Here is a 25724-nt window from a genome sequence, read left to right as displayed (position 1 = left end):
CCTCTGGGTCAAGGGAACAGGCTTCATGAGGTTGGCTGTACCGGGCACAGGCTTCAGAGAACAGCAGATCTTCCTGGGTAATGCACTGGTCTGGTCGGAGAACGGCTGCAGGAAGGGACTTGTGTCCGGGTCACAGGGGATACAGGCCGACCTTAATTCAGGGACTGCAACTTGGAAGCTAATAGGAAATTCACATTGCCAGATAACTTGCATTTATTCACAGATATTAAAAAAAAAAAAATAAAATTCAGTAGGTGCTATACAAAGCCAAGTGCACTGTCCTTAGCAAAGCTGGGTTTTAAGAGTACACAATTCCTTCCATGATTTTAAATAATTTGGTGCCACAGATACATTTGTATGTTTTATATTACTATTAGCAATGACTGTGTAATTTTATTTGAAATAGGATCTATATGATGTAGAAATTCTTGTTTTTGTTTTTTTCCTTGCCAATAGGGCACTGATCAGTAGGTAAGTGTGTTGGCCAAAAAATTCTCCTGTGCAACTTTTCTTGTTTATTTGTAATTGTTTCAAGTTTTATAGACAAGCTTTGAGATTTGAGATTTAAAATTCAATCTTTTTGGAAGATGAACCAGTGTTTCCTGTGTGTGTTTTTTTTTTTTTTTAATTACAAATAGAATATGAAGAAGTTGAGATCCTCTAACCCTCGAATTAGAAAATAACCAAGATGCCCCATGAACAGTGGAGCCATGGAAGACTGGAGCCATCTCCAGTCTTCTCACCAACCACGTTGCCTAAACCCACCTTGGTCTTAAATTCCCATAAACAGCAGAGGCAGAAGTGACATTTTTTTCACCTTGCCTTGTTCAGAGATAGGAAGCAACCATGTGCCATGGCTGGTCCAGCTATATGTAGGCAGTCTCATGGGTCAGCACCCTTGAAAAGCAAACTGAGCTCAAGCTGTGGTCGTTTTTTAAGTCAGGGACTCCTTAACTCTTAAAGACAAGTGCTGAATTTCACAAAATTTGTCAGAGCATCCCTTTTGTATTCCTGCACCCCATCCAACTTGGCTGAAATTGAGCTTAAAGTCAGGACCGGGAAGGAGACCTAAGCATTTATACCTTGGAAACCTGCTGAAAATTGAACTTGAAACACCCCATAAAAAAGCTTTTAGTTTGTGTATGGCAGACACGATTATGGCATGCTTGCCAAAATGAGGAAATAAAAAGCCCTTTTAATAATAAGGGATTTCTCTCTCCCTGGGCCCTTTTCTTGCAAATGCCACAGGTATTATTGCAACCCTAAGTTGGCCCCTAGGAGATGCAGACGGCGGTGCTGCCGTGCGCTGTTCCAAACTCAGCATCCAGCTAACGCAGCCATCACTTCTGTCAGCAGGAAGAATAATGCTGGGGTTACAAAGCATTCGGCTGAAAAGAAGTGTGTATTTACATGTCTGCTTGGACCAGCTGCACAGTCAACCTCGTTTTAATCATTTTCTTTCAGCAGGGTGGTCAGAAATTTGTAATAGCAGGTCTTGAAGGCATCCAGGTCCGAGGTAACTGCCCATTGTATGAGTGATGGCAAATCATTGCTGTTCTTTCCCCGTGCAGATGTGTGGGCCCTTCAGCAATTACCCGATAACAAGATTTCGGTACAAGTGCGTGGCAAGGGAGTTTGTGCCCTCTGTGGGCATCTTTTTTGGAGGTTGGGAGGAAACAGAGCTGGGTAGCTACGCTTGGGTTTAGTTTCCTTTAATTATCTGTCCGTAGTGTACAAGTGCTTCCCAACTCCTCATTAATAGGGATTTTGTCTGGTACTGTCTGTGAAGAGTTGTCACCATTAAACTAGTTATAATAGTGACAAATTAGTGCACATCTGTGCTTTTCCCTATGGTATGTAAAGAATAATATGTTAATACAAGCTGCTCGGAGAGAACATGGTTTAAATATTTCAGTGATGTGATATCTACTACTTATCTGACACATTTCTAATAATTTACGGGTAGTGTTTGCTTTGTAACGTAGCTGCACAATAAATGTAGCTTTTTCCTAGTTGTGTAGTTGTGAGGATCCTTGAATTGGTTCCCTTTCATCTGAAAGGTATCCTGCAGAATGGTGTTTGCCAGAGCTCTAAGTAAAAATGACTTTGTTCTCTGCTATGTTAAATTGGCTGGTTAATTCTGGTGTTATTTACCCTGTAATTCATTAGTTTTACTCTACCATTGGCAGCTGACAGGCTGTAATTTCATGCCTTGCAATAAAAGATGTCTCATAATCTGCTTCATTTAGCAGCAAGAGAATTTAATGAAATTAACTGCAGTCCTAATTATGCCAGTGAATACTAAAGACTGCTATCAAGTTTCCTCAGAAAAGGACAAGGTCCACCTCGTGAAGGATTTAGAATATAATTTCCTGGGAAAAGTTGCAAATGTCTCCTTCTATTGGCCAACAAGGGCCAATTACAAGTGCTGATATGACTTTAATGAACTAGTTTGTTCTGAGTATATCAAAAGGAATAATCTGACTTTTTTTTATTTTTTAAATTTTTGAGCAAATTTTTAGAGGGCTCTATCCTTAGCAATAACTGATCTTTGAACATGTGTTTTACTTGCATTTCAAGGAATTTGTCCACCTTTTTGTGGCACCGTATTGCTGAATGTTAGCCTTTCACTACCGGGGAGGTAGCTCAAATAATGTGTACTTAGATGGAGTGAGGATGGTGGTCTTTGGAGATCTACGTCCCAAACAGCATTAAGAAATTTGTTCTGATACACCATGATTCATTGGAAGTTCATACCTCAATTACACAAAAATGAGGTATGGAAAAAAAAAAAAAAAAAAAAAAAAAAAAATCTGAAAGAAACATGACAGAAGAGCACTGAAATTGCATGAATGGAAAAGAAATACTGATACTGAGGAGCATTCCTAGGGTGGTGGAGACAATGAGGCCGTTCTTCACCAGTTTGTCAAGTGTTTCTTCCAATTTGTGCTTTTTCGTGCATATTTGTAACTTCATATTTATAAGACCTTACTCTGTTTGTGGCAGGGTTTTCTTGATTTCCATTTCAAAGTATTGGTTGATGTATTTGCCAAATGTGTGCTAACTGCTTTCTAAGCACTGCCACACTTAAACAACATGATGTGAAATGTAACCACCATTTTATGGCTTAAATGATGTTAAATGTAGTTAATTGGAAAAACTTTTAACTGCAGAGAATTTCCCTATGAATAGCCTTCATAATAACCATCTCACTATAAAACGCAAAATGCTTTGCTCACAAGGACAACTGTACTATAAAGGTGAAGTGTATTGATCAAATTACCTGAGATAATAAACTTCGGATGAATAACTTCTATATTGATGAATGGGAGAAGTCTTCCTTTTTACCTAATATTGCTAGTGTGATGGGAAGGCAATTGAGAGAACAGTATTATAGTGTCTGTGTGCGCTTGTTTCAATCATTGTTTATATTTTTAAGTTAAATAGCTGTGTGAAATTGTTGATGGGAAATTGCATTGGAGTTTGTAGTGTTCCTGTTCCTTTTTTTTTTTTTTTTTTTTGAGCTTTAATTTGTTCTAAGAACAATTGTCTTCCTTCAGATAAAAAGTGATAGGTCTATATAAAAGTGAGTATGTTTGGGCGAAAGACTTAAATAGGTCTATATTTGCAGCAACTTGTGAAATTGAATAAAGAAACAACAATGAACTTCATCTCCATACGTATTAGTGAAAAGTGGGGTCAGGACACAACTGGACTCAAGTACTGGAGATGTGCCTGCCAAAACATGGAAGAGTTTAGGACCCCAGAGAAGAGAAAGAAATGTGCCAGAATGTGTTGAACTCAGAAGCAAATAAGGTGTTCTGGATTTTGTAAATGGTTGCTCAGTGTGTCATGTTCCCCTGCTCTCTGTTGAGTCGGGATTTCATGAATTTTGTTGGAATTCTGAGAAAGAAAAGTAAGATGGGTGGATCTGCCCCTCTGATTTGACCACAGACATCAACTATCCACACAACTTCAGATATGCAACTTACAAAACAGGTCTGCATTTAGGTTTATTGCATTTCAGAATACAAACAGAAAAACATATTTTAATTCAAGATGTAGTAATCACTTTTTGTGTTTGCATGAAAAAGTTAAATGACTGCTGCAGAGTTGGAGAGACTAAAAAAAAAAACACAACAAAACACTTATTACTAGAACATCTTTGAACATCCTCAGAATCCTTGACTAGAGCAGAGACAATACAAAGTATTTAATATTTCATTTGATGTATGCAAAATGTGAAAAAAGTGACCTAAGAGTCTGTACATCTTGAATGAACTGAAATATAATGTCATAAATACACTTTACAGTAATTTGAAGTAGTGCTTTGTGTTAGAAACAGACATAAAGGATATTCCTTTGTTCTTACGTATGGGAAGAAATTATTTTTAGAAAAAGTTCTGAGATGGTGTGAAATAATATGTGGGTGTGATCACCTTGTTTCATATATGCATAAATAAAATCTGTGCCTGTTTCATAATTGTGTGTGTGTGTGTGTATGAAAACCCCATATAAAAATATCTGTCGAAATGGAAAAGCTAGAGCAGAGGGCAGCCAGAGCGAAGCAGGGATTTGAGAATCTCAGTTTATTCAAAAAGGTGAGAGAGACAGGTCTGCAGTCTTTGGAAAGAGATTAAGAGGAGCTTTCTTTTAATGGCAAGGATGGATTCCGCGGGGCTGTTTGAGCTTGTGTCAAGAGCAGCACAAGGGGGCAAGAACTTGAGCACGAGGAAAGGCCAAGCACCACAGGAATGGAGATGGAATCTGAATAGCGATCAAACGGGAATTTTTAATGCGTTACATGCAAAATTCAGTTTGGGTTATTAGCAGCCATTAGCTTGGTTAAGGGTTTTTTAGAGTTCACTCCTTAAATACGATTCATTTCTGCTGGCTACCTTCAGACTTCGGGAGAATAATGTTCAGTTGATACCTGTGAGCTACGCTGCCAAACTTCTAGCACCCAAAATTAAAAGCTCAATTTAAAATGTGGAATAGATCAGAAGCCCATGGAGGCAGAAACTTGGCTGTGAAAGGGGGCTTTGATGTCCATTATGTCTATTGTTTAATGTCTGGTTTTTGCTTTTAAATGCCAATGCACAGCATGGAGGCCAGGCCCTCCCATTGTGCAACAGAGGGTGCTTTGGGTGGTAGGGGAGAAAAAAAAAAAAAAAGAGAAATGTTCCATCCTGTGAGCACAAAGTTGACAGATACGAATGCTTTTGGAGATCTTTTTAAAGAAATTGCGTGTTAAAGTGTGCAAATTCGAAGTAAGCACGCTGTGTATGTGTGCAAGAGAAAGTTAGCAGTCAGTCAGGTTTTATCTCTTAATGAATAGAGACTGCTGAAGTAAGGGTTAGGTAATTGAGTTTATAATTAATTAGCCATAACCCTCATCAGATAAAGCAGTTGTCGAGATTTTTTTTATCTCCTTTCTCTCCCCAGGGCCTGCCCTTCTTTGTCCTTGCACTGACAGCCAGCACTTATCTCGGGCCTTCTCCAGGCCCGTGCCCATCAACCCCTCCCCCTGCTGCTGATTTTGGTGGTCAGCCGAGACCCGCATTGTACTACAAGGCTCACAATCAGCCTAGCTGTCGGGCGCCGGGATGATGAATTAGCGGTAGGAGTTAACGTGGAGGTGAACTCCAGATTGGACTCCTGATAGCTCGCGGAGCGGCCTCTGTTTGTTAGTCACTCTCGGCGGCGCTGAGGCGCTGCTGACACTTCGCAACAAAGAGGTTAAGAAGGGGGATTTAGCAAAAAACGGCGCACCTCTCCAGAAAGTTAGGACGCTTACAAAGAACCCTTAATTTCTTCTGCTGTGCAATTCATTATAACAATACGGAGGAAATAAATTAGATCCTACGCTGGTTCTTTTGGTGGCCTTATCTCCCTTATGCTGGGGGTTGAGCTGGTTCGCCTGCAGTAGGGGCACAAACCTTAGATACGTATCTGAAGAGCATCAAGATTGTGAGAGGTGTCTAGCCTCTCTTCCTGTTGAGCTAGATTAAGGGGATTCGGACGTTGAATTCATCCTCAAAGCGCTGTACTTTTACGGATGTATTGGAGAAAAGGAGCTTTCTTGCTGTGTTTACAGTAGGTTGTGGCATTGAGCTGTTTTTTTTTTTTTTTAGACGGGTTTACCTGCTGGAGAAGAAAAATTTTCTGAAACAAGTCTGTGGGTTTACTCTTCATCTGGAGTTTTTGAATTAGAGATGAAGACTCCTCTGTCTTATAATATTGATTTCAGGTTTCGAATGAGCACATTTCTTCTTAATCTGAGTGGGAGCACTAGAAATGTAGCTAAGTCTCTTGATGTAAGATAGGGTTGGATCTTTTTTGAAACTGTATAAAGCATTCTTCACCTGTGGTCACCTTAATTTTCAAGTAGACTGGTAAAGCTTTCCTTTTTCCTTCTCATTTCAGTGGCAATGTGTGTTTTTAGTTTGACTCCAATTCTTTGTGGACTTGAGCACCACAAGTTTCCCTGGGCATATGTATACCCCTCTAGGATCTTTCTGAAAGTTAAATCAGTAATATATTAGTTAACCTCCATTGAAGATGACAGTGTAAGTACATAAAAGATATTACTGATGTCAGAACAAACCTGTTCCATTGCAGAATAATAGCTTAGCAGTTGCCATAGCGAGTCTTACGGCTCTGCAGCTGCTGTACTGTAATGCTTGTGGTTTGTCAGGCTCTTCACTTATGCAAAACGTGTACTTAATCCAAGTAAGGGAAAGCAAAATTTCACATATCTCACTGCTGATAACTGACTGAATGGAAAGGAAACAATTCTGTGAATGATGTTTTGGCAGGGGAAATTCCAACTAGATTCATAGAAACGTTATTTTCCACCATGATGATGTTCAACTATATCCCGTCCTTGGAGATGCTTGGGACTCAGCTGGATGAGGTGCTGAGCAGAGGTCTGGACTGGATGGCCTGCAGGGATCTTTCCAACACACATGGTTCTGATTGTGTAAATCTAGGTGGTACTCAGATAATCTAATGTGCAAAGTCAGGTTTTAAACAGTGATGACATTGGCAGTTCTGGAATGGTAGTGACATACGTTTGTACTCCAGTGAATAGATCTGTAGTCACGTCAGTTAAAATCAGAAGAAAAGATTACTGGAAGAGCATTTCAAAGAAGAATACAAACAAGTGATCCAGCATGTAGAGTCCTGCTGCATGAGAGGTTCTGCTCGTCTCTGGTGGAATACTGCTGCCATTCAGATGGGCTGCGTGGAGACAGCCTGCTGTCACTCTCCACTAATGCAGAGGTGCAAGGGAAATGTAGATGCCCAAATAAGCACAAACCCCAAAGTCTTTTATACATGAGTCCAAAAAACTGACATCCACTAATCTTAATGTTGGTGATGAATGATCTTTCTGCCTTCTTTTAATATGGCCAGGGGAACTTCTTACAGCATGCATGGATTTTCCTCCATGCAGCTCCTAGTGATAGGCCAGAATGGGTGGGTTTGGATCTAGCAGTTGGAAGTGAATTGAAGGGCACAAAGAGCCTTCCCATCCTCAGAAGAGGCAGTTAATAGTCTTATATTTGAGAAAGGCTGAGTGTGAATACAGTAGAAAAAGAAAACATAATGATCATCTGTATAAGACCTGTACCGAAGTTTTTTTTCCAGGTTGAGAATTTGTACTTCAAATGAGTATCAACTTCGTATTAAGTTATCTCATGCAAAAGGATAACTGTTTTATTTTTTTTTAACGCTTAATTCTAGGAAGCAGAATGGGGATGGGCAGGAGGATGCCTTTAGCTTTAAATTTGAGTCTGAAATATAAGATGTTTGAAAATATCCCTGAACAATATTTTTAAAGCAAAGCTGACAGACAGTGTCTTCTGGAAAACAGGTGTGGATTAACAGCAGTGATTCAGTATGGGTTGAGCTAGTGCTTATGTTTTTGTTTTTTTGGTTTTTTTTTTGAAAGAATAATCTTGTTTGTTTTTTTTCACTCAAATTTTCTGTTATCAAAATTGTATTGTATAAATGCATATAACAAACTAAAAATATATATAACTAATAATACTATATTAACATGCCATTTATTGTTGGAAGTTTTGTTTTGAATAGAACACAATTGTAGGATGGTTTGGGGTCGGGGGGACCTTTAAAGGTCATCCAGTCCAAACCCCCAGCCTTGGGCAGGGATATCTGTCACTAGATCAGGTTGCTCAAAGGTCCATCCAATGTTTTCTTTTCTAATATCCCTTTTGCTATGCTATCAGAGAAAACTATGTATAGTAGAGCAACTCAATTTGAAGCTTCTTAGCTGCTGGCAAAGGAAAATGACGTGCTTTTGTTCCTCAAGAAATGTTTGAGGTTCTAGCTCTCATCTTCAAACATTGTTCAAAACTTCACAAACAAGTGGAGTGTGTTACAGGATGTGTTAAAGAAGGTCCGTGCTTTAAATCAATACTGAGATTCTCTCGTTTATGCTAGAGAACTATGGAAGAAAACATAATAAAAGCTGTGCATGTAGCCTTTTAAACTTCAGAAAATTGTATTGTCTACAGGAAGATCCCAGGGATGATGTGTTTAAAGCAGAGGACTGCAACTGAGAAATAGCTTACTCCTGTTGACTCGGCCATAAACCATGGCCTTTGGCCAAATGAATCAAATTCTTGTTTCTGGTGTCAAGGGAATGGGAACTTCATTTATTTTGCAGGAGCGGTGAGAAGCACCAGTTGAAACTTTTCATGCTACCCATACCTTAAGTCATCTCGTCCTGATGATGTGGCGCCTAGCTAACACCCTCACTGCAAAATTGAAGCTGCACTTAGACAAGGTTTGGTCCCACGTGCATCTAGGATCCTTACGTCTTCTGTGCATCCATGTGTCATTTGTTGTTACTGCGCAGGACTATTGTGATACGCTTCAATGAAGCTTCAAAATACAGTGGGGATTTGAAAGAAAAACTGCATTGAAAGCAGAGAAAATAAGGCCTCAGGATGGATGGTGCAACTGGTTTTTGGCTTTGCTGTTTTCAAAGCTAGTATTTTCCTGTTTTGTTTTGTTTTTCTTCGCTAATTGTTGATAAGTCTATCGTTGTTTTAAGTTTTCTGTGCTACATCCAGGTACAGTGTTTGGAGGACAGGACAATGTTTCTGCAAGACTGGGCAAAACGGTCACCAAAGCAAGCAAACATCTCTCAGAAATTGAGCCAGTACTGATACTGATAAGAGCTAATGTCACAGTGAGAGTTCCACAGTGTGTGCAGTCCTGCTGTACTGAAGGATATATACTGTGTCACATGTAGCACTCAGGTTTCTGCTCTTCTGGAGTACAATTGTTATCTAAACCTTTAGAATACTCCCTGAGGTCCTTACTGTATGCTGTTGTTTTCCTTCTTAAACACCCAAATTACAGTACCATTTCACTAGGTGTTCTCCCAGAGGTTGCTGGAGGAAGTGCTGAAAGTTTTCAAATGCTGAAAGTTTTCTTTAATTTATTTATTTTTTAATAACAACCTTGAGGTAATAAGGCAGAAGTTGCAATGCCTGGACCTAAGATTTGCCACTTTGCAGTTACGAATTTTTCTCAGTGCCTTTGAGGCGTTCAGACTTTCAAAGAAGCAGTTTATGAAGACCTTCTGCCCTTGCATCAGGCAGGCCAGATAGACTTGCAAAGGTAATTTAAATTATGCCATATTTACAAATATGTTCCCTTTGTAAGAAACAAAGAGACAATTTTATCCTTGGAAGGTATTTTTGAGAGAAAGCCGTGGTTTCCTGGGCGACATTGGTGCTTTCTACCCCACTGGTGGCTTCAGAGGATACATTGAGGGGATCGATGGATCCCTCTTCCTTAACGAGTTTTCTAAATCTTCCTTAACGAGTTTTCTACATTTTGATCTCTCCTTTTTGTCATTTTTGTAGGACTAACATCGGAACTAGGGGGGCAAAGTCCAACTGACACACCCGAGCACAGGGTACTGAAGTTGGTAGTACCAAGTATCATCAGCAGCCATAATTGACAAATAATACCCCTCATAAATACTGCCAGTCTTTTCAATTAGTTTTCATCTAAAATTCGGGATGCAAAATGATGGCCTGTCAACTGACAATGGATGACAAAAATTAATAAATTGTCTTCTAAATAGTATGGACACTTAAGAAAAATTGGGCAGCCAATTTAGCACAGCATGAACCGGGGGGAACCTTTTGTACTGTTGCCGTGCCACTAATGTTGTCTGGGTCTTTATTAATGGTGCTTGGCTGCTGCTGACAGTTTTGTTGCTACTGGCAACTTTCTTCATTAAAATTAAAGCCAGCGTCAAATCCCATTAGCTGCACTCTGGATACCTTGCATTTTTATTTATACTTTTTTTTTTCTTTACAAACACATTCTTTATCTATGGGAAGTTGGAAAAGGTGGCTAAAATTAGTCCATCTTGTCTGTGGCCGATTACTTAACTAAACAATAAATTACATTTTTTTAAGGGATATCATCTCCAACGTGTTATAACATACCTGGTGTATTGTCCAGTAACTGCACACAGAAATCCATAAGCGACCTTTTGTGAACATAGTGTTCTTCTCTATCACCTGCAAGCTAGCTGATTTTTAGAAACTCTTTCATAAAACAGTAATAACCTCTGAAGGAGAGCAATTCAGTTGTTTGGCTTTCTTCAATTTCTCAGTTGCCTGTTAAACTAAAATATTAATGATGATGCATACATGCTTAAAATAGAGTGATCAACATGTGTTTGAAGACTGGTCTTACAGGAAAACGATGCTGTGTGCATCCCCATTTTTTTTTTTTTTTGAGTGAATATTGTTTCTGGCAATATCTTTTGGTTTTCTGCTTCAGAAAGTCCAGGGTTGAGTCCTTTAGACATAAATCCTCATTCTTAGCAGTGTATAGCACATGCTAACAGCCTTGTACCTCCTGCCACTGCTGAGTATTGTAGAGTATTGAAGTGCTGAGTGACCATTGCATTAAATACCTGAGATATGACAAAGCAGTTCCTCATATGCAATCTGTAACACAGAATAAGAGTTCTTGTCAACTTTAAGGCTTCATGTGAAAAACCTGAGGGTACCAGAAATGTCTCCAGCAGACCTTGTGCTTTTACTAACAGGATGCTCTTGAAGGAGTATCACACATTGCCTCCTGTGTGATTCAGCCTTCTTGCATGCCAGCTCACTCAAGAGAATAGAAATTTCCAAAACAATTTAGTCACTGCCACCTTTGTTAAAACAGTAGGCAAGAATATCTTCTGCTAATCATACTCCTTTGTACAGTGAGCGCATGCACAAGGATGCTCTACCTAGTTTCATACAACGTGCCTTTTCTAACGTCCTTTGGGTATGAGTCAGTGGAACAAAGTTGTATCATTGGCTTCCTGATTCTTGAGGCTTCTGCTACACAGAAACACCTTGAGAAATGCAAAATAAGAGCTGGGTTTGCAGGCAGACAATATCCATGTGATGGAAGCCCAAAGTGTGCTGAAACATCCTTCTGTGAGCGCAGGATGGAGGTCTTCTGTCATCACCTATTTTCCCTTGCTGCCAGTAAGAATGTCCTGCATTCAATGCAGGAAGAGAGGTGTTGCCTCCCATGCTCAGGGTGGAAGCAGTAGCCCCAAAACACTGCAGGTAACGCAGGCAGAGAGCTGATGGGCTCATTTAGAAACATGGCAAGTGGCTTCAGGTGCATTTGCCTTCTGGTGCACTGTTTTCTCACCAGCATAAATAGAGCAGGTACTGTATGCAAAAGACCATTTAAATATTCACCTCAATGTTTATTTTGGGGAATGGTTTTATATGGTAACTTAAAAATGATTAATGGTTTAAATGGCATTTTAAACATGTACTTACAGCAATTTTTTTGACTACAATATGTGCTATGTGGCGCAAATGTGAATTTCCATTCAGCTGAAATTAAGTGACCCTATCATTCTGAAGAATGGATGCTTTCCATAAAGAAAACAAACTGGTAACATTGAATTAGTATCGATATAATAAATCTAAGTCACATTTTAGCTTATCAACTGAATCTTTTTGGCTTAAAAAACAAAGTGTCAGAAGGTAATTGTTGACTGAAGTTTAATATCTGTTAAAGCAAATGAGGCATGATATACAGTGCATGGGAAGTATTGTATCTGGAGTGGTTTTAACATTAAAACAATATATTTTTTAACTTTCTGACACAATAGACTTGGTAGATGGGGGAAAGGAGGAGTGTATGTTGTATATAAGGCAAATCGGGCCCAGGTGAAATAACTTTCTTTTTCTCAGAGTTACCACTTTGAGGCACATTAAATATACTTCAGGCTGTTTCAGGTATTACTCTATGTGCTAGAGGAATCCTAATCATATACTTGTCAAAAGCATCGATTTATAATTTCTCAGAAAACTTCCCTTGAATGACCGACACCGGCAGTCTTTCAAGTTTTGTTACTGTAATTTCTGTAACACCTATCTATCGCAGTTCTGCTGGATTACTTCTGTTAAGGACAAAAGTAGCTTAGCCCCTTTGTAGTAATGATTTAAGAACACTGTAATAAACCTGTATTTGGAAGATGTCTTTAGATTGTTGCATTAAGGCACTGGAAATGACCTTGGATAGGTTTTTCTTGGTGTTCAGCAAGTACCTGTAGATGCAGAGGTACCTTGATATGGAGCAGCCGTGTGGTATAAACTGATTGGGTAAGTGAAGAGGCTTCAGAAATGTTAATTACAAGTTTGTTTTGAAGAGACATACCTGCTCCTTTGCTGCTGTGTGTAATCTCTAGGGCTTCTGGCAACTGGGCAAGTTTTTCTTCAACTCTAGACATTGAGTTGGTCTTTGACAAAAGGCATAAATTTGTTTTCCCTCTTCTGGAGGCTTCATGTATCTGTTTATCTGCAAAAGTCACCTAGGGTGGGGTTGTTCATTTGTTTTGAGGGAAATCTTACACACAGTAAAATACATTTCTTCTTCCAATGCACCCAGCAGTGTAATGCAGGTAATGGCCCTTAACCAGTGCTACAAGATTTGGGGGTGAATACCTACACCTCTTCAGAAATATCACGCTGAATATCAAATGATTTTGTTTTCAGATGGTACAGTGCAGATTGATTTGTCAGCACAATCAGAAGTCATTTGCTTGAAAGAGAAAAAGATAATTGTGACTGTTCTGAAAAAGGATTATTTTGAAAGACATAGCTGTGATGCTGCTAGTAGCTAATGTATCTGCACCTGTACCATCTGTACTGTTTTGAAAGGGTATTCTGCTAGGGAGAAAAATCAAATACAAGAGAAGACTGTGTTCAAAATCCTTAGTCCTATTTAAATGTTGCTTAAGATGAGATTGAGAGCACAAGTGCTTCAAGACTTTCACATGAACATCAGCTATAACTGGTAGTTCATTTTGTCCAGGATGGTCTGTGTTCCTCATGGTATATAGTGCATACATCTCAGTTGTTGCAAGATGTTTCCTTCACTCTTCTTCCCACGTCCTCTTGGAGCAGCATGATGGTATCCGTGTAAGCAGCTCACTCTCTCAACATGGAGTATGGTAGTCTTTATTTTTTTCTTCTTTTCACAAAATATGAAAAGCTGGACCAGAGTCCATTCTAAGGAAAAAAAAAGTTTGTGTCTGTTACAATTATATCAAAATATCCTGTCTGAAGTGAACCCTCTTGTAGGTCATGCTTCAAATGATCCAGGTTATACAAGAAATATAGTTATGACTAAATGGATTTTCCCATTTTCTGCAGCTTTTTTCAGAACACTAAACATGGTTTTATGAACTTTAGGAAGTAGGATCGAGTTTAAACCCAACTGCGTTGTGTCTGACTGGACCATTCCAATGGGTAACCCTGTTACCCAGGCCTGTTGGTGTGTTTGCTCATCTGACTGCTCCTTTGACTTGCCTTTTATTAACTTCCAAGTCTCTGCAGGTATATACATACCTCAAATGAAGTATGAAGGGTTTCTCCAGTAATTTCTGGCGGCATACATAGCACTTGAGATCCATCTCCACAGCAAGCAGAACTGCTGCCTGTTGGATTTTGGATCATTTCTGACAGCTATCGTGCAGGGACATTGACACGCCTTCCCTAAATAAGCCAGCCATACATACCATCTTATGAGGCCAGCATGGGAATGTGCCTGGTGTGGAGCAAAACACTCCTCAAATCCTTCTGTGGAATGATGGGTGCCTTTTCAAACTTTTCTGTCACAGAAGCAGCTGCCTCTGGAAGAGGCTAACTCAGTATGAACCATTTCCCATAGCGGGTAAGGTGAGTCAGCTAAAGGGCTGAAGGAATGTTTTCTCAGCGGGTTCTTTTTGTCTTCTGTAATGGTGAGAGGATGCTGGGTGCCTAACATGTATTAGCTGCATCTCTGAAGTTGTCATCTTCATTCCTGTTCCTCTGAGTAAGCATATGTTTACACACATGTATGTATGTATATATTTTGTCCTTGGTCTTGGGAGAGGTTTGAGGGGACAAAAATGGGGTGGGTGGAAGGAAGAGTGGTGGAGTATCTTTGCACCCTGAATCCATCACAGTGAGTCCTGGTGTGATGGTCACATCGTGAACCAGCCCCAGGAGTGTCACTATTGAGCAGATGTAGGACGGTCACTGGTAGCAAGGATCCTGTGACCAGAGGACAAGGTGAAAAACAGGAAATATTGCTAAGGAGGATGAAGAAGGTACCCTTCTACTGTCAAAGAAAAAAGATTTTTCTTATCTTACCTCCACAAGGATTAAGGGCCAGAGGTAAAACTGCCCAGCAAAATTATTATTATTTTTTTGTAATGCAGGACACTCCTTTTGACTTAAAAACAAACACCCCACAACGACAACAAAACAATGCATTGTTGTGCAGAGTTTCTAGGGGTTGTTCATGATGACCTTTTTGGTCCCCAAATTTCACAATATGAAGTGTGAGTTCTTGCTGCACAAAAAGATGGAATACAGTTTAAAATAAAAATAAAAAACCTCCACTTTTTTTTTTTTTTTCTCCTGACGGTGTTCTTGGTTTTGTTATTCAGTAGATGCTGTATTAAATTGGATTTTGTGTCCATCATTATTAAAATGTGAAGTGTGTCGGTCACAAAGCATACATTTCAGGGCAGTTAGCTGAATAATTCTTTTCTTTATTATCCCAAATTACTGCTGAGCTCTGGAGAGGTGAGCAGTTTAGCCAATTATTGCCATTTGAGCTGGATTTGTGGGTGATTAGCTCCTGGTCGAATTCAGTCCTGGCAAGGGCTTTGAAGCCTTCGCTTGTGTGATTTTCACAGCAGTGAGGTAGGAATAGACGCGGCTAATGACAGGAAGGTCGCGTGGGTTATGTGACCTGTGAGGGGGGGGCTCGGGTTTAGCAAATAGGGCATCCACAATAACAAGTGTGTCACTAACCCTGCCGTGCATAATCGGAGTTTTATAGGATTGTTGGAGATGCTGACAGCTCAATTAAAGTGTAACCCTTTGTACCATATACCCTGGCAGAATGACAGAAATATTACCAACAAAAAAGGGAGGGTGCCACAAGGGAACTGGTTAAAGATCCAGTATTCTTTTTCTTCCCCCCTTCATCGGAGCCTGCACAGAACAAGCTGCAAAAAGCATCCATTTGTGAAATAATAGGTTGTCCAGGGGAGGGGTATGGTGCCAAACATGGCTACAAAAAAAAGCTGCTCTTAAGTGGTCTTCCTGATGTTTCTATGGAAACACAATAGTATCAGGATAGAAAGTTAAAATTGGTTTTTAAGCTTTTCATGGCTTTCTCCCATGGACCCCCCTCCCCCCACAAAGCCCTACTTTATCTAAAATATGGTAAAGAGGATTTCAGGGTTCAGGGAACGAAGCGCTGCTATAACGAGAGCCCTATCGGCTACCTGGAAGTTGCAATGTCTGCACAATGAATCCCTTTTTGATTTCCTTCCCCTCCGATGCTGGGTTTGTTTCTTCAGGGGAAAAAAAAAAAATGTTTTGTTGCTTCTTTTTCATTCCTGACCATACAGCCACGAACATTTCTGCTCTCAGAGCCTTTTCCAAATTAACCGTGCCTTGCTGCAGTGTTTGCTTGTACTGAATCAGTTTCCCAAGCTTGTTTTTTTTTTTTTTTTTTTTCCTTTTAATTTTAGCCTAGGTAGCCGTGCTTCGCCAAGCTGATTTGTGTAGATGTTAACTTCATTTGTGTCCAGTGCAGTTAGAGCGCAGCGCCTGATGTTGAGCCCTGGCGAGAGGTAGGAGTTCAAACGGAGCTGATCGCTGCTGGCTCCTGTACTCCTGACTTAGACCCCTTGGCATCAGCTGTCTGCTTTCTCCGACACTAAGATAATGATTTGCATCGCAGCGCATTGCACATCAGCACTGACGATGGTGTCAGGGAAACCACAACTGCCAATGCCAAGGGGTTAATAAACCAACTACTTGAGATTATTAAGGGCTGTGATTTTTTTTTTTTTAGCAGTCCAGAGGAAATGGAACAAACCTCAGAAGGCAATGGAGCTCTGTATACAGGGCAGAAAAATGTTGTCACTTGTTAGGTAGTTTGCCTTCATTCAGAGTGATAAACTGAGTCTGGAGAAAGAGATGTGCCTGTCCTTGAAATATGTAACTGTCTGCATTTTGTAATACACTTGAATGTTCAGCTTTGTAGAAAATACATGTAGATAACTACGGAGAATGAAATGTGCTATTGAATTTATCAAGTCGAATTTTGGAAATAATCAGAAACTAGGGCTTCCAAAAGAGTGACCCTTTCACAAATTTGTCAATGGAAGGAGTCCTTGAGAAGCCTCCTGCTTCACTAAATGTTTTTGACCTGTAAGTATGAGTGCCGTGTTTCCTTATGGCTCACCTGTTGGCAGTCTGGCGTATTGTCTATCCATTGTGCAGGCAGGTGTTCCTTTACTTTGCCGTATCAGCATGCCTGTTGCTCCATCTGGATGCTGCAGCAGGGCTGGTTCTTCAGCTTTCCATTCAAATTCTTCAGACACGAGGGTGGCTGCTCTTCCATGGTCATATTTTTGCCTCTTAGAATAAGAAAGCTCCTTGTTAGGTGGGTGAGTGGGATGTGCCACTTGATGGCTCCCAAGTCTCTAGTCCACAAATTGCGGGGTGGTCCTCTCTTCTCCATCACGTAGTGCTTGTGAGAAAGACTGGTAGGTTCTTGTACTCAGGGCATCCTGAGGAGTCTTTGTCCATGCCGTGCTGGAAATACGTAGCCTACAAACAAACAACAGCAACAAAAAAAAATTGCAGCTGCGAGCTGGGGAGTTGTGAAAACCTACCTTAAAATTATTTGCTCAATATTGGAAGAACTTGTGCATTACCCAGTTAGTGGGTAAGGTCACAATCTGTAGGTTGAATTGCTGGACCAGTCATTAGATATTAAAACACAGTAACCATAAGCACTAAGCTTGTTCTTCTGATTTACTGTGTCTTTAGTGACGAGGTTCCTTGGAGGAATGCAGCAGCCATTCCTTGTGGGTGGCAGCCTGCGCTGCTGGTACTACAATGAACTGTAGGACTCACCTGTAAGCATTAGAATGATTTTCTTAGTAAGGGTTTTTAATTTTTGTTATAGTAGCCTGTGTGCCAAGAGCTTGGAAACTTCCATGCTGCAGGTTCCTCAAGTTTTAGCAAGGTTTTTGCTCCAAGTCAGATCTTAGATCCTGTCTTTCCTTTGGCTCTAGGTGGAGCAGTAGCTGATCAGCCTCAGCACCAGGTAACCACTATGGTATAATTACCTCTTCTGCTGAGTTACATCCCTGTGTTTAGGGAATGGCAGAAGAGAATTGGATTCTGTGTTCTGAATTGATTTCATTATAACGCTGGTGTATAACATAAATTTGAATAATTTCCTTCCCTGTGGAAGCATCATGGAATCTGCCATAAAATTGTAATACTGTAGTAGTGGCAGGTTTTAAGGAAGGCACATGTTTTTTTCTGTGTGCCTGACTGCAATAAGAATATTCAGGGTATTTCGTTTTTGGTTTTGTGTTATTTTGTTTATTAATTTTACTGTTAGATACCGAAGTTTAAGAATATCTCAGGTCTCCTGCTCAGAGACAATGCACTTTCACATAGCATTTTCTCTGTGGTTCCATTGGTCCCACTGCCCTTTAGTGCTAAGACTATGGGTATCCTATTTTAAAGTGTAAAACATTTCATAGCTAGTCATCCAAAAGACCAACCACCATTCCCTTAAAATCCTGGATAAAAAGACTTAAATTTGGGAAATCGTAGGGGAAAACAATGACTTTTGTACACAAAGATTCCAAATACATGGGACGTTTTCAGCAGTTTATTCCCTAAAGGATTTGTGCTGAGATGAGTTGTTGGAGGGAGCAGTAACTACCATAATCTTTCTGTAGTGTGCAAGTATTGTTTGCAGGTGAGGTGGTTTCAGCTGGTGCCTGCTATGTGCTGGAGGAATAGACTGTAAGTCTAGGAACCTGTTGCAGTAAAATACTCTGGATGCAAAAATCATCAGTCAAGAAATAATCTTGCTTGCTAGGACAAGCTAGAGCAGTCCCCATACTACTAGCCAGGCTACGTGGTCTTGGCTAGTCCTGCAAACCGGGAGGCTTTGCCAGCATTTGCTTATGATGTTAAGCAATTTCAAGGAAGCACGTTTTATTGATTAGGATTCATAGATAACAGTTGTTTGAGATCCTGACTACGAAAGGTTGCCATTGCAATTATTTGGGTGAGGATGTTTGTGACAAGTGCGTTGTTGTTGTTTTTTTTTTCCTTTTATGAACAGGATGCAAATGACAGAGCTGTAGAAAATTCATAGCATTGAATAGAAAATGAAGAATTTATGCTGTTAATGATTAAGTGCAAGATTGCATATTTCATTCTGTCAAAACAACATCAGGGTAACAGTATGGGGTTGGCTTAAAATTAAGGAGGAAAAAAAAGAAGCTTGCATGATGCTCGTACCTCTGCCATGGCAGTGGTGTAAGTTTCCAAAAGAGAATAGAGAGCTAAGTATTGTTCCTTTTTATGAAGGTGCAGTCTTGGCTCTGCAGCCTTCAAAGAGGGTCCTACCATCTCAGCTTGACATGCTAACAAAAGTCAGGTGTACCAAATCATCTTTAAAATAAATACAAAACTAAATAAAGTCAAATGCTATGGCTGGAGCCAGTGGGAAAACAACAACAACAACAACAACAAAAAAAACAACACTGCAGTCAGTTAAACTGGGATCGCTGGTATTATTACCCTGTTTGTGAAACGTTCTTCATTTCTTGTGGCCCCTGGAAAATCTAAAACACACTGGAAAGTACAAAAAATGGAGCACAACAGGGAACGCAAGGTATGCTGCTCCCCACGCGGTATTGATTCTGCAGGCCATGCAGTGGCAGCTTTGATGCAATAGTAAACAACTTCAGGAGGTCGCTCTTTTAAATGCTGGTAATTTGCTGCTTAAAACCTGAAGTATTTCCATAAAACAAATCCGTAATTGCTTCGCCATTCGTCTTCATTTGTAAGCAAGGTTTGTAGCTCACGGGAGGGCGTCTGGAGCGCCGAGGTTGAGCTGATTGCCGCGTATTCAGATGAAGTGGGCGCATTATGCACAGTGGTCCCTTGGCCAGTGGTCTCTTCCCGTCAGCCCGATCGATCCCGTGCTGGAGGCCTTTCATTAGCTGCTTGTACTCTCGCAATAATGATCGGGCTGCAGAGCCTGATGGCAGTCTGTAACTTCTCCTGGTGCCCTGAAGCTCAACAACATAAGCTGATTGACTCAGTTAGGGCCCCAGTCTCTAACAGCAAATGCAATCAATAAATCTTTGTTGGTAAATAATTGCTATTGAACAGAGTTTTAATATAAATTTATGAGTGGTGTTTTATCACAGCTTGAGGCTACAGCAAGCCACTGAGTGATGGATTTCAGATAACACTTACATTCATTACATTAACTTTGTAAGTTATTTAAAGCTTGTACACTTAACATTGCTTTTGGCTTGCAATGACCTCCTGGGACTAGACGTAGCATACACATTACTAATAAAGAGATTGCTGTACATACAGACAATTCATTCCTCTGTTTTCTTTGTACGGCGACGCCGATGGTTGGGCAAGAGGCGAGAAGAGAAGTTTGTGCACTCTGCTTGAGCGTTTTTCTTGTAACTCATTAAAAGTACAGCTGCGCTGTCTGCTCGAAGAAGTGGTTCTCCGCTAGATGCAGAATTGCAGTGTTGGAGGGAAGGTGGTAAAAAATTAATTCAAAGTGTTAAATTCTTCTGTTTATGAGCAAATCGGAGGCGTTACATCCGTAGTGTTGAATCTCGAGGCGCAGGTCAGCTGCGCTCACTGCAGATGGAAGAACGTAACGGAAGGCTTCATGCAAATTAGGAGAAACAATGTTATCCGATTAATAATAATTTGGGGCAGAGATTATTAAAAAAAATAAAAATAACATTTTGATCTTGGGGTTGGCTTACTTAGTCCCTTACTGCATGGCTGGGGCTGCATTGAGGCATGGCGAGCTGTCTGCCTGCTGCCTCATGGGCACCTCAGGGCTCATTTCCCAGGCAGAGCATCTGATGTGCCTTAAAGGTAGGCGTAATGTGACCAAAGTGAAGGCCTTTCTTTTTCTTTTCTTTTTTTTTTTTTAAGTAACATTTCTTGTCATATCTGGGCCATTTATTTATATATCTATTTTTTAAGTTTAGTTAATGTTAAAGTGCATTTATAGCAGATCTAAACTCCGATACTAAGAGCATTTCTCCAGACCATTCTATATAATTATCACAGACAAAGTGGCGAACTCTGGCCTTGGGGGGAAAAAAAAGTGTGGCTTATGTGCTTCTCTGCTTCATAACACTTTGTTAGCTCCTTGTATTCAGAGCAGCTTTCTCCACAGATACTGGAAGATATTTTTAAATCTCACATAAAACAAAAAATCTATTCTTTATGCGTGGGAGGAAGTGCCTTAAAAAAATGGATTGGGAAGTCTGATTTGTTAGTTAGAGCCAAATAGGTGAGTGATACATATTTGATAATGAGTAATTTTTTACATGAAAGCACAGAATTGCACTTGAAAAGCAAGGTGAAGCCCCATTTTGAATTCCTTCATTTAGATCCATAATTCACACCTAGATACTAACAAAACATCTGTAGTAAAAATCATTAAACCTGGAAGTTTTACTATTTATTGAGTTTATAATTGGCAAGAACTGAAAATTACGTAATAGTGGCATATTTTCTGTATAGCAAAGGGACGGGTAAAAAGGTGTGAAATATATTTCTACTTTCTTCAAGACTTCAGAAAAAAGACAAGGAAAAAAAAACACAGTTGTGATCCTTATGGCTTTCTTCCCATTAAAAGGTCTGAAGAACAAACACATCAGAACCAGTGCAGGGAAACAGCTTTAGGAGAGTAATTTTTGATCCACATAGCATAGTGATAACTGAAATTGGGTCCCCCTACATGTGAGCGAATGTGCTATAGGTGAGGTATGAAAGATTGGAAAGGTGAAGTGACAGATCACCTACTATAGACAAACATACAAGTCAAAGGCTGGAATAAGCTTTCATTTTTAATGGAAGAAAACAACGTTTCTAACCACTAGAAGACAGTAATTGGGATGTGTAACTCACGCTCACAAGAAGCTTTTGTAAGAAGCCCTTTCAGAAGCCCCATTCTGTTTTGTAAAAGTTTGAGGGTGAGCCGCCTAAGTGTAGCAAAGAACAGCACAAAAAAAGAAACGTGACCTCCAGATGGTCAGAAAGTTAGGGGTTTGCACTAGTTTGTAATTCAGTCCTCCGACACGAGCTCTTATTTACAGTCCCGTCCACTGACGGCTTTGAATTGTGAAGGGTTGCTTATTGAAGTTTTATTCCAAGAGTGTGTCCAGGAACAGGCGGTTGTGAACTTTGATTTTCCGTAGGGATCACCTCTGTGGCTGCAGAAGGAGAGTTGTTAGTTCCTGTGGATTGTGGCAAGGGTCTTCAGCTGAAACTTTTCCCATCGGGAACCAAGGGAGGAAAAAATACGTATAGCTCTGAAAGAGTTCTCGTTGTGCAGTGGCATAGACCTACCCCTGGTCCGTTTTGGTCTTGGGATTTGGTCTGGAAATGGACCATTTTATAAGCTGCAGGTTTAATGGGAAGGCAGATAGCACAACTTGCTCACAAAACGTGACTGCTTTAACAAAAACATCTTGAAATATTTGGAAGCACCATGCTTAATGGTGCATCGCTTTATGTTCTGCCTCCTTGGTGATGTTTTTTCCGTTTTTTTCTTTAAATTCCATCAGAATGGGAAGACTGTTTATGGGGATAAGAAAACCGAAACTTGTATTAGTTTAGATTCCTGATGATGATTTATTGAAATTAACAGAAATGAATGCTTTTTCCAAACTTAACCTGTGAAACTGCTACCTGTGGCAGTATTGTGTGTGCTGAAATGTCCTGGTGGAGAGGCTATGACTTCCAGTAACCAGATTACTGTGTGAATTCATCAGAGAACTGCCTTCTGACTTGGCTTTGGAAATGAACACTTCCTTGGGAAGAACAACGCTAAAGCATTGTTTGATTTACTATCAATCTGTGGTACAAGAGGTTACATTCTGCTTTTCAAAGTGAATTTCTCTTGTTATGCTGAGAAAGCAGGTTGGTATGTGCTAGTAGTCCTTGGCCATTTAAACACAATGATGACTTTTAATCTCAATTATTGATTGTTGAAATTCATCACTGATGTGTAGATTGACTATGATTTATGGAAAAGTGAGTCATCTCGCCCACCTCCTTTCCTTATTGACTGTACCTTTTTCCTCCAGTTATCCAGAAGCTATTGGAAAAGCTCTGTACTTGGCCTGTTACCATTTTGCTGCTCTTGCCTGGCATTAGTGTCATCTCTTTTTGTTTGGAATGAGTAGTTAGGAGAATTTCCATTGTAGTGTCACCTTACTGAAAACAGGAATGGAAACATAAATGAGCACCATTCCCTGTTTGTGGGAGGCCAAGACTGAACAACAAAGGAACCCACAGGTACGTGCTAAAAGGAGCACGAGCCGTATAGTATGACCCTCACGCACCCTGAGATTCATCATTTATTTCAGAGTGCAAGGAAGTGCACGCCAAGTGTGTTGTCTTTATCAGCTCTGTGTGTGCAGAGGTAACCTACTCTGTGACATGTTAAAATGTGCTTTCCGGAGGAATGAAGTTGAATGCAAAATGATTTTCTCTACCTGTTGGACAAAGCTGACATTACACAGTCTTTTCTGTTTACATGACTTGCTATATAAAAGCTGTGCTTAGAGCTTTTGCTTCTAAATTGCTAGCACTAAAGCTTATGATGGAGAAAAATGTATTATGGGAAAAATATGAAAATGAGGAATTTGTAGGAGAAAACATATCTCAAATTATATTTAGTCCTTTTCTGTGCCTTAAATAGGTGTGCATTGGCAAAATAATGCTTAATCTTTTTTCTTCTGTTCTCTAACAGGGTATGCTGCTAAAGCGAAGTGGCAAGTCATTGAATAAAGAATGGAAGAAGAAATACGTGACGTTGTGCGACAATGGTGTACTGACCTATCACCCTAGTTTACATGTAAGTGCACGTGCTCTCTGCATTCAGCAACCACCAAGCCCTTATAAAGTAGTGTTAGCAAGCTCATCTGGGAATGTTTTTGGTGAGCCCATGTTGGTGGGGGAGCTTCTTTCTCTCTCTCTTCATTCCCTTCTCCTTCCCTTCAAAAAGGCATAATTGGAAATATAGCTCCACAGTGAGACAGTGTGTCTGCAGTCAGGTTCCTCTGAACACCTTGGAGTAGGGGTACCCTTGGATTTCAAGAGGCAGCTGAAAGAGTTTAAGCCTTCAGTTTGTACTGATGCTTTTATGGACTTGCTGTCCATTAAAAAAGAACCAAGGCATTGTAAAAGGAAAATTATAGCACAGTACAACTTCATAGATGTAGTAAGGAATGAGAAAGTTTTCTGGTATTTGTCAGTGTGCAGTGGCTATGGTTTAATCAGAAAATAATTCTGAACAGCGTTTTGGAAATGACATTTCTATTAAAACACGTGCTGTAAAATGTATTTATGTTAAGATGTCTGTCATTGTCTGCCCAAGGACCCTGTCAGTCCTTCTCAGTATGTGTAACAGTCCCTGGGTTTGGTTTTGGGAGTGGAAGGAGCACAGGTCTGAGACTCAAAACTGGCCCATCCCATCAGTCCCAGACAGGCCAGCAGGAGTAAAGGTGAGAGTTGTCAGAACTTGTGCCATGTCAGAGCAATTCAAAGAACAGAACCTATATAGAGAGTCAAGGTTTTGTAATTCCCAGCGAATTCCAAGCTCCTTCACTTGCTCTGTAGTACAAGCAAGAGTGAAATACGGAAAACATAGTATGACCCTCACCAATATCTTTAGGATTGTCTCAGGTTTTAAGCTTTACCATCGTATTCTGAAATTAGAGGGTGACCAGTTGTAACGTTTTAGGGCCATTTGACGCCTATTGCTGTCATTGTGAGCTCCTGGGCAAAGTTTTCATTAAGGGAAAAAAAACAAAGGTTTTAAATAGATGTATTTCTGTAGATGTGCTCTGGGTCTTACAGACCTCTCTGTAGATCTGGCAGAAAGCTTCTGCTTTCAGCGGGTGATGTCTCAGGAGCATGGCCGCGTTGATGCTGTTCTTGCACCAACTTGCTCTTCCTGTCTGCTGAACATTGGCATTTTCTCTGGCTTGTCACGAGACTTAATAGTCTTGCTTCCTGCCATAATCATGCTGTGCTATTATTTCTCATGATTACTTCTGTATTTCTTAAAAATTACATGGCAACTAGCTTCAAGTAACTGCTGCTTTCCATCAGAAATCTCGTCCCTCTTACCTGTACCGTCTGGAGGAAGTGACTGTCCAGTTTTTCATTTTTCCCTTTTGTGGAACCGGCCACTTTGGCCGTTCTTTTAGTCTCCAGTGTGGGGGGAACTCTGCCGAGAGGTAGTCCTGAAACACCCAACTTGTGCCTCAGCGTGGCTGGCAGAAGGGAAGCACGGACACGCGTGCCTTTGAGGCAGCCCCCGTGGGTTTGGGCTGCGACGGCCATTCGGGGTCAGCGAGGGAGAGGAGGCAGGCTGCCGCTGTGTGCGCCCCGGTCCCGTCCTCGCTGTGCAAGTGCTCTATTGTTCCTGACGGTTTCTGTGCACATATGTTAGTTTTTCATCGCTCTTTGCAGACAATAGAGTACTTCTCTCTCGGCTTCCCTGGAGCTGCTTAGTCTTCCCCAGAGTGAGAATCCATTGAGATTAGAGGTAATTACTTTGAGATTAGAGGTAAATCCATTGGAGATTAGAGAGAATCCATTTAAAGAAGAAGTAATTACTAGCCTGTAATTGTTTCCCTCTATCCCCCACCGTGCCCCCCCACTCCCAAGAAAAGGTACACGTCCATGTACTTCATTTGCTCAGACCTCCTTTCATAGATGAGAGAGGTTTGTAACTTACTACTTTTCCCTTGGCTGTGTTCTGGTAGATCGTGGTGAGGGACCACGCTCGGCTCCTAGCTGCCAAGAAGCTACTGGGCAAAGCCTAGTACTTGTTCTCAGGCTTCTTGAGACGCCTTCACTAAATCCACTTTCTAGGAACATGTAGGCTTATGTTCATTCATGTTAAAATCTTTCTGTGATGTGATTTATGTTATAAATGATGCTGGCTTAATGTTTTATTTCTATTGATTTTAGCCTTCCAAGAGCCGCTGCACTACTTGAGCAGTGCAGTTCGGTACTGTCAATAAACTATTTATT

General features: G+C 40.5%; 1 protein-coding gene across 7 annotated transcripts in view; it reads left to right on the top strand.

Moving 5' to 3' along the window:
- Positions 1 to 25724, top strand: part of AGAP1 (ArfGAP with GTPase domain, ankyrin repeat and PH domain 1) — a 345403-nt gene that overhangs the window by 185712 nt on the left and 133967 nt on the right. For all 7 annotated transcript variants that reach the window (XM_032190230.1, XM_032190227.1, XM_032190225.1 and 4 more), the window contains one exon: positions 23431 to 23535. In XM_032190230.1, coding sequence (XP_032046121.1) covers positions 23431 to 23535 — 105 coding nt within the window. The remainder of the gene's footprint in view (positions 1 to 23430; positions 23536 to 25724) is intronic.

This window comes from Aythya fuligula, chromosome 6 (assembly GCF_009819795.1).
Source record: "Aythya fuligula isolate bAytFul2 chromosome 6, bAytFul2.pri, whole genome shotgun sequence".
Lineage (NCBI taxonomy): Eukaryota > Metazoa > Chordata > Aves > Anseriformes > Anatidae > Aythya > Aythya fuligula.
This window is presented reverse-complemented; position numbering and strand designations above follow the sequence as displayed.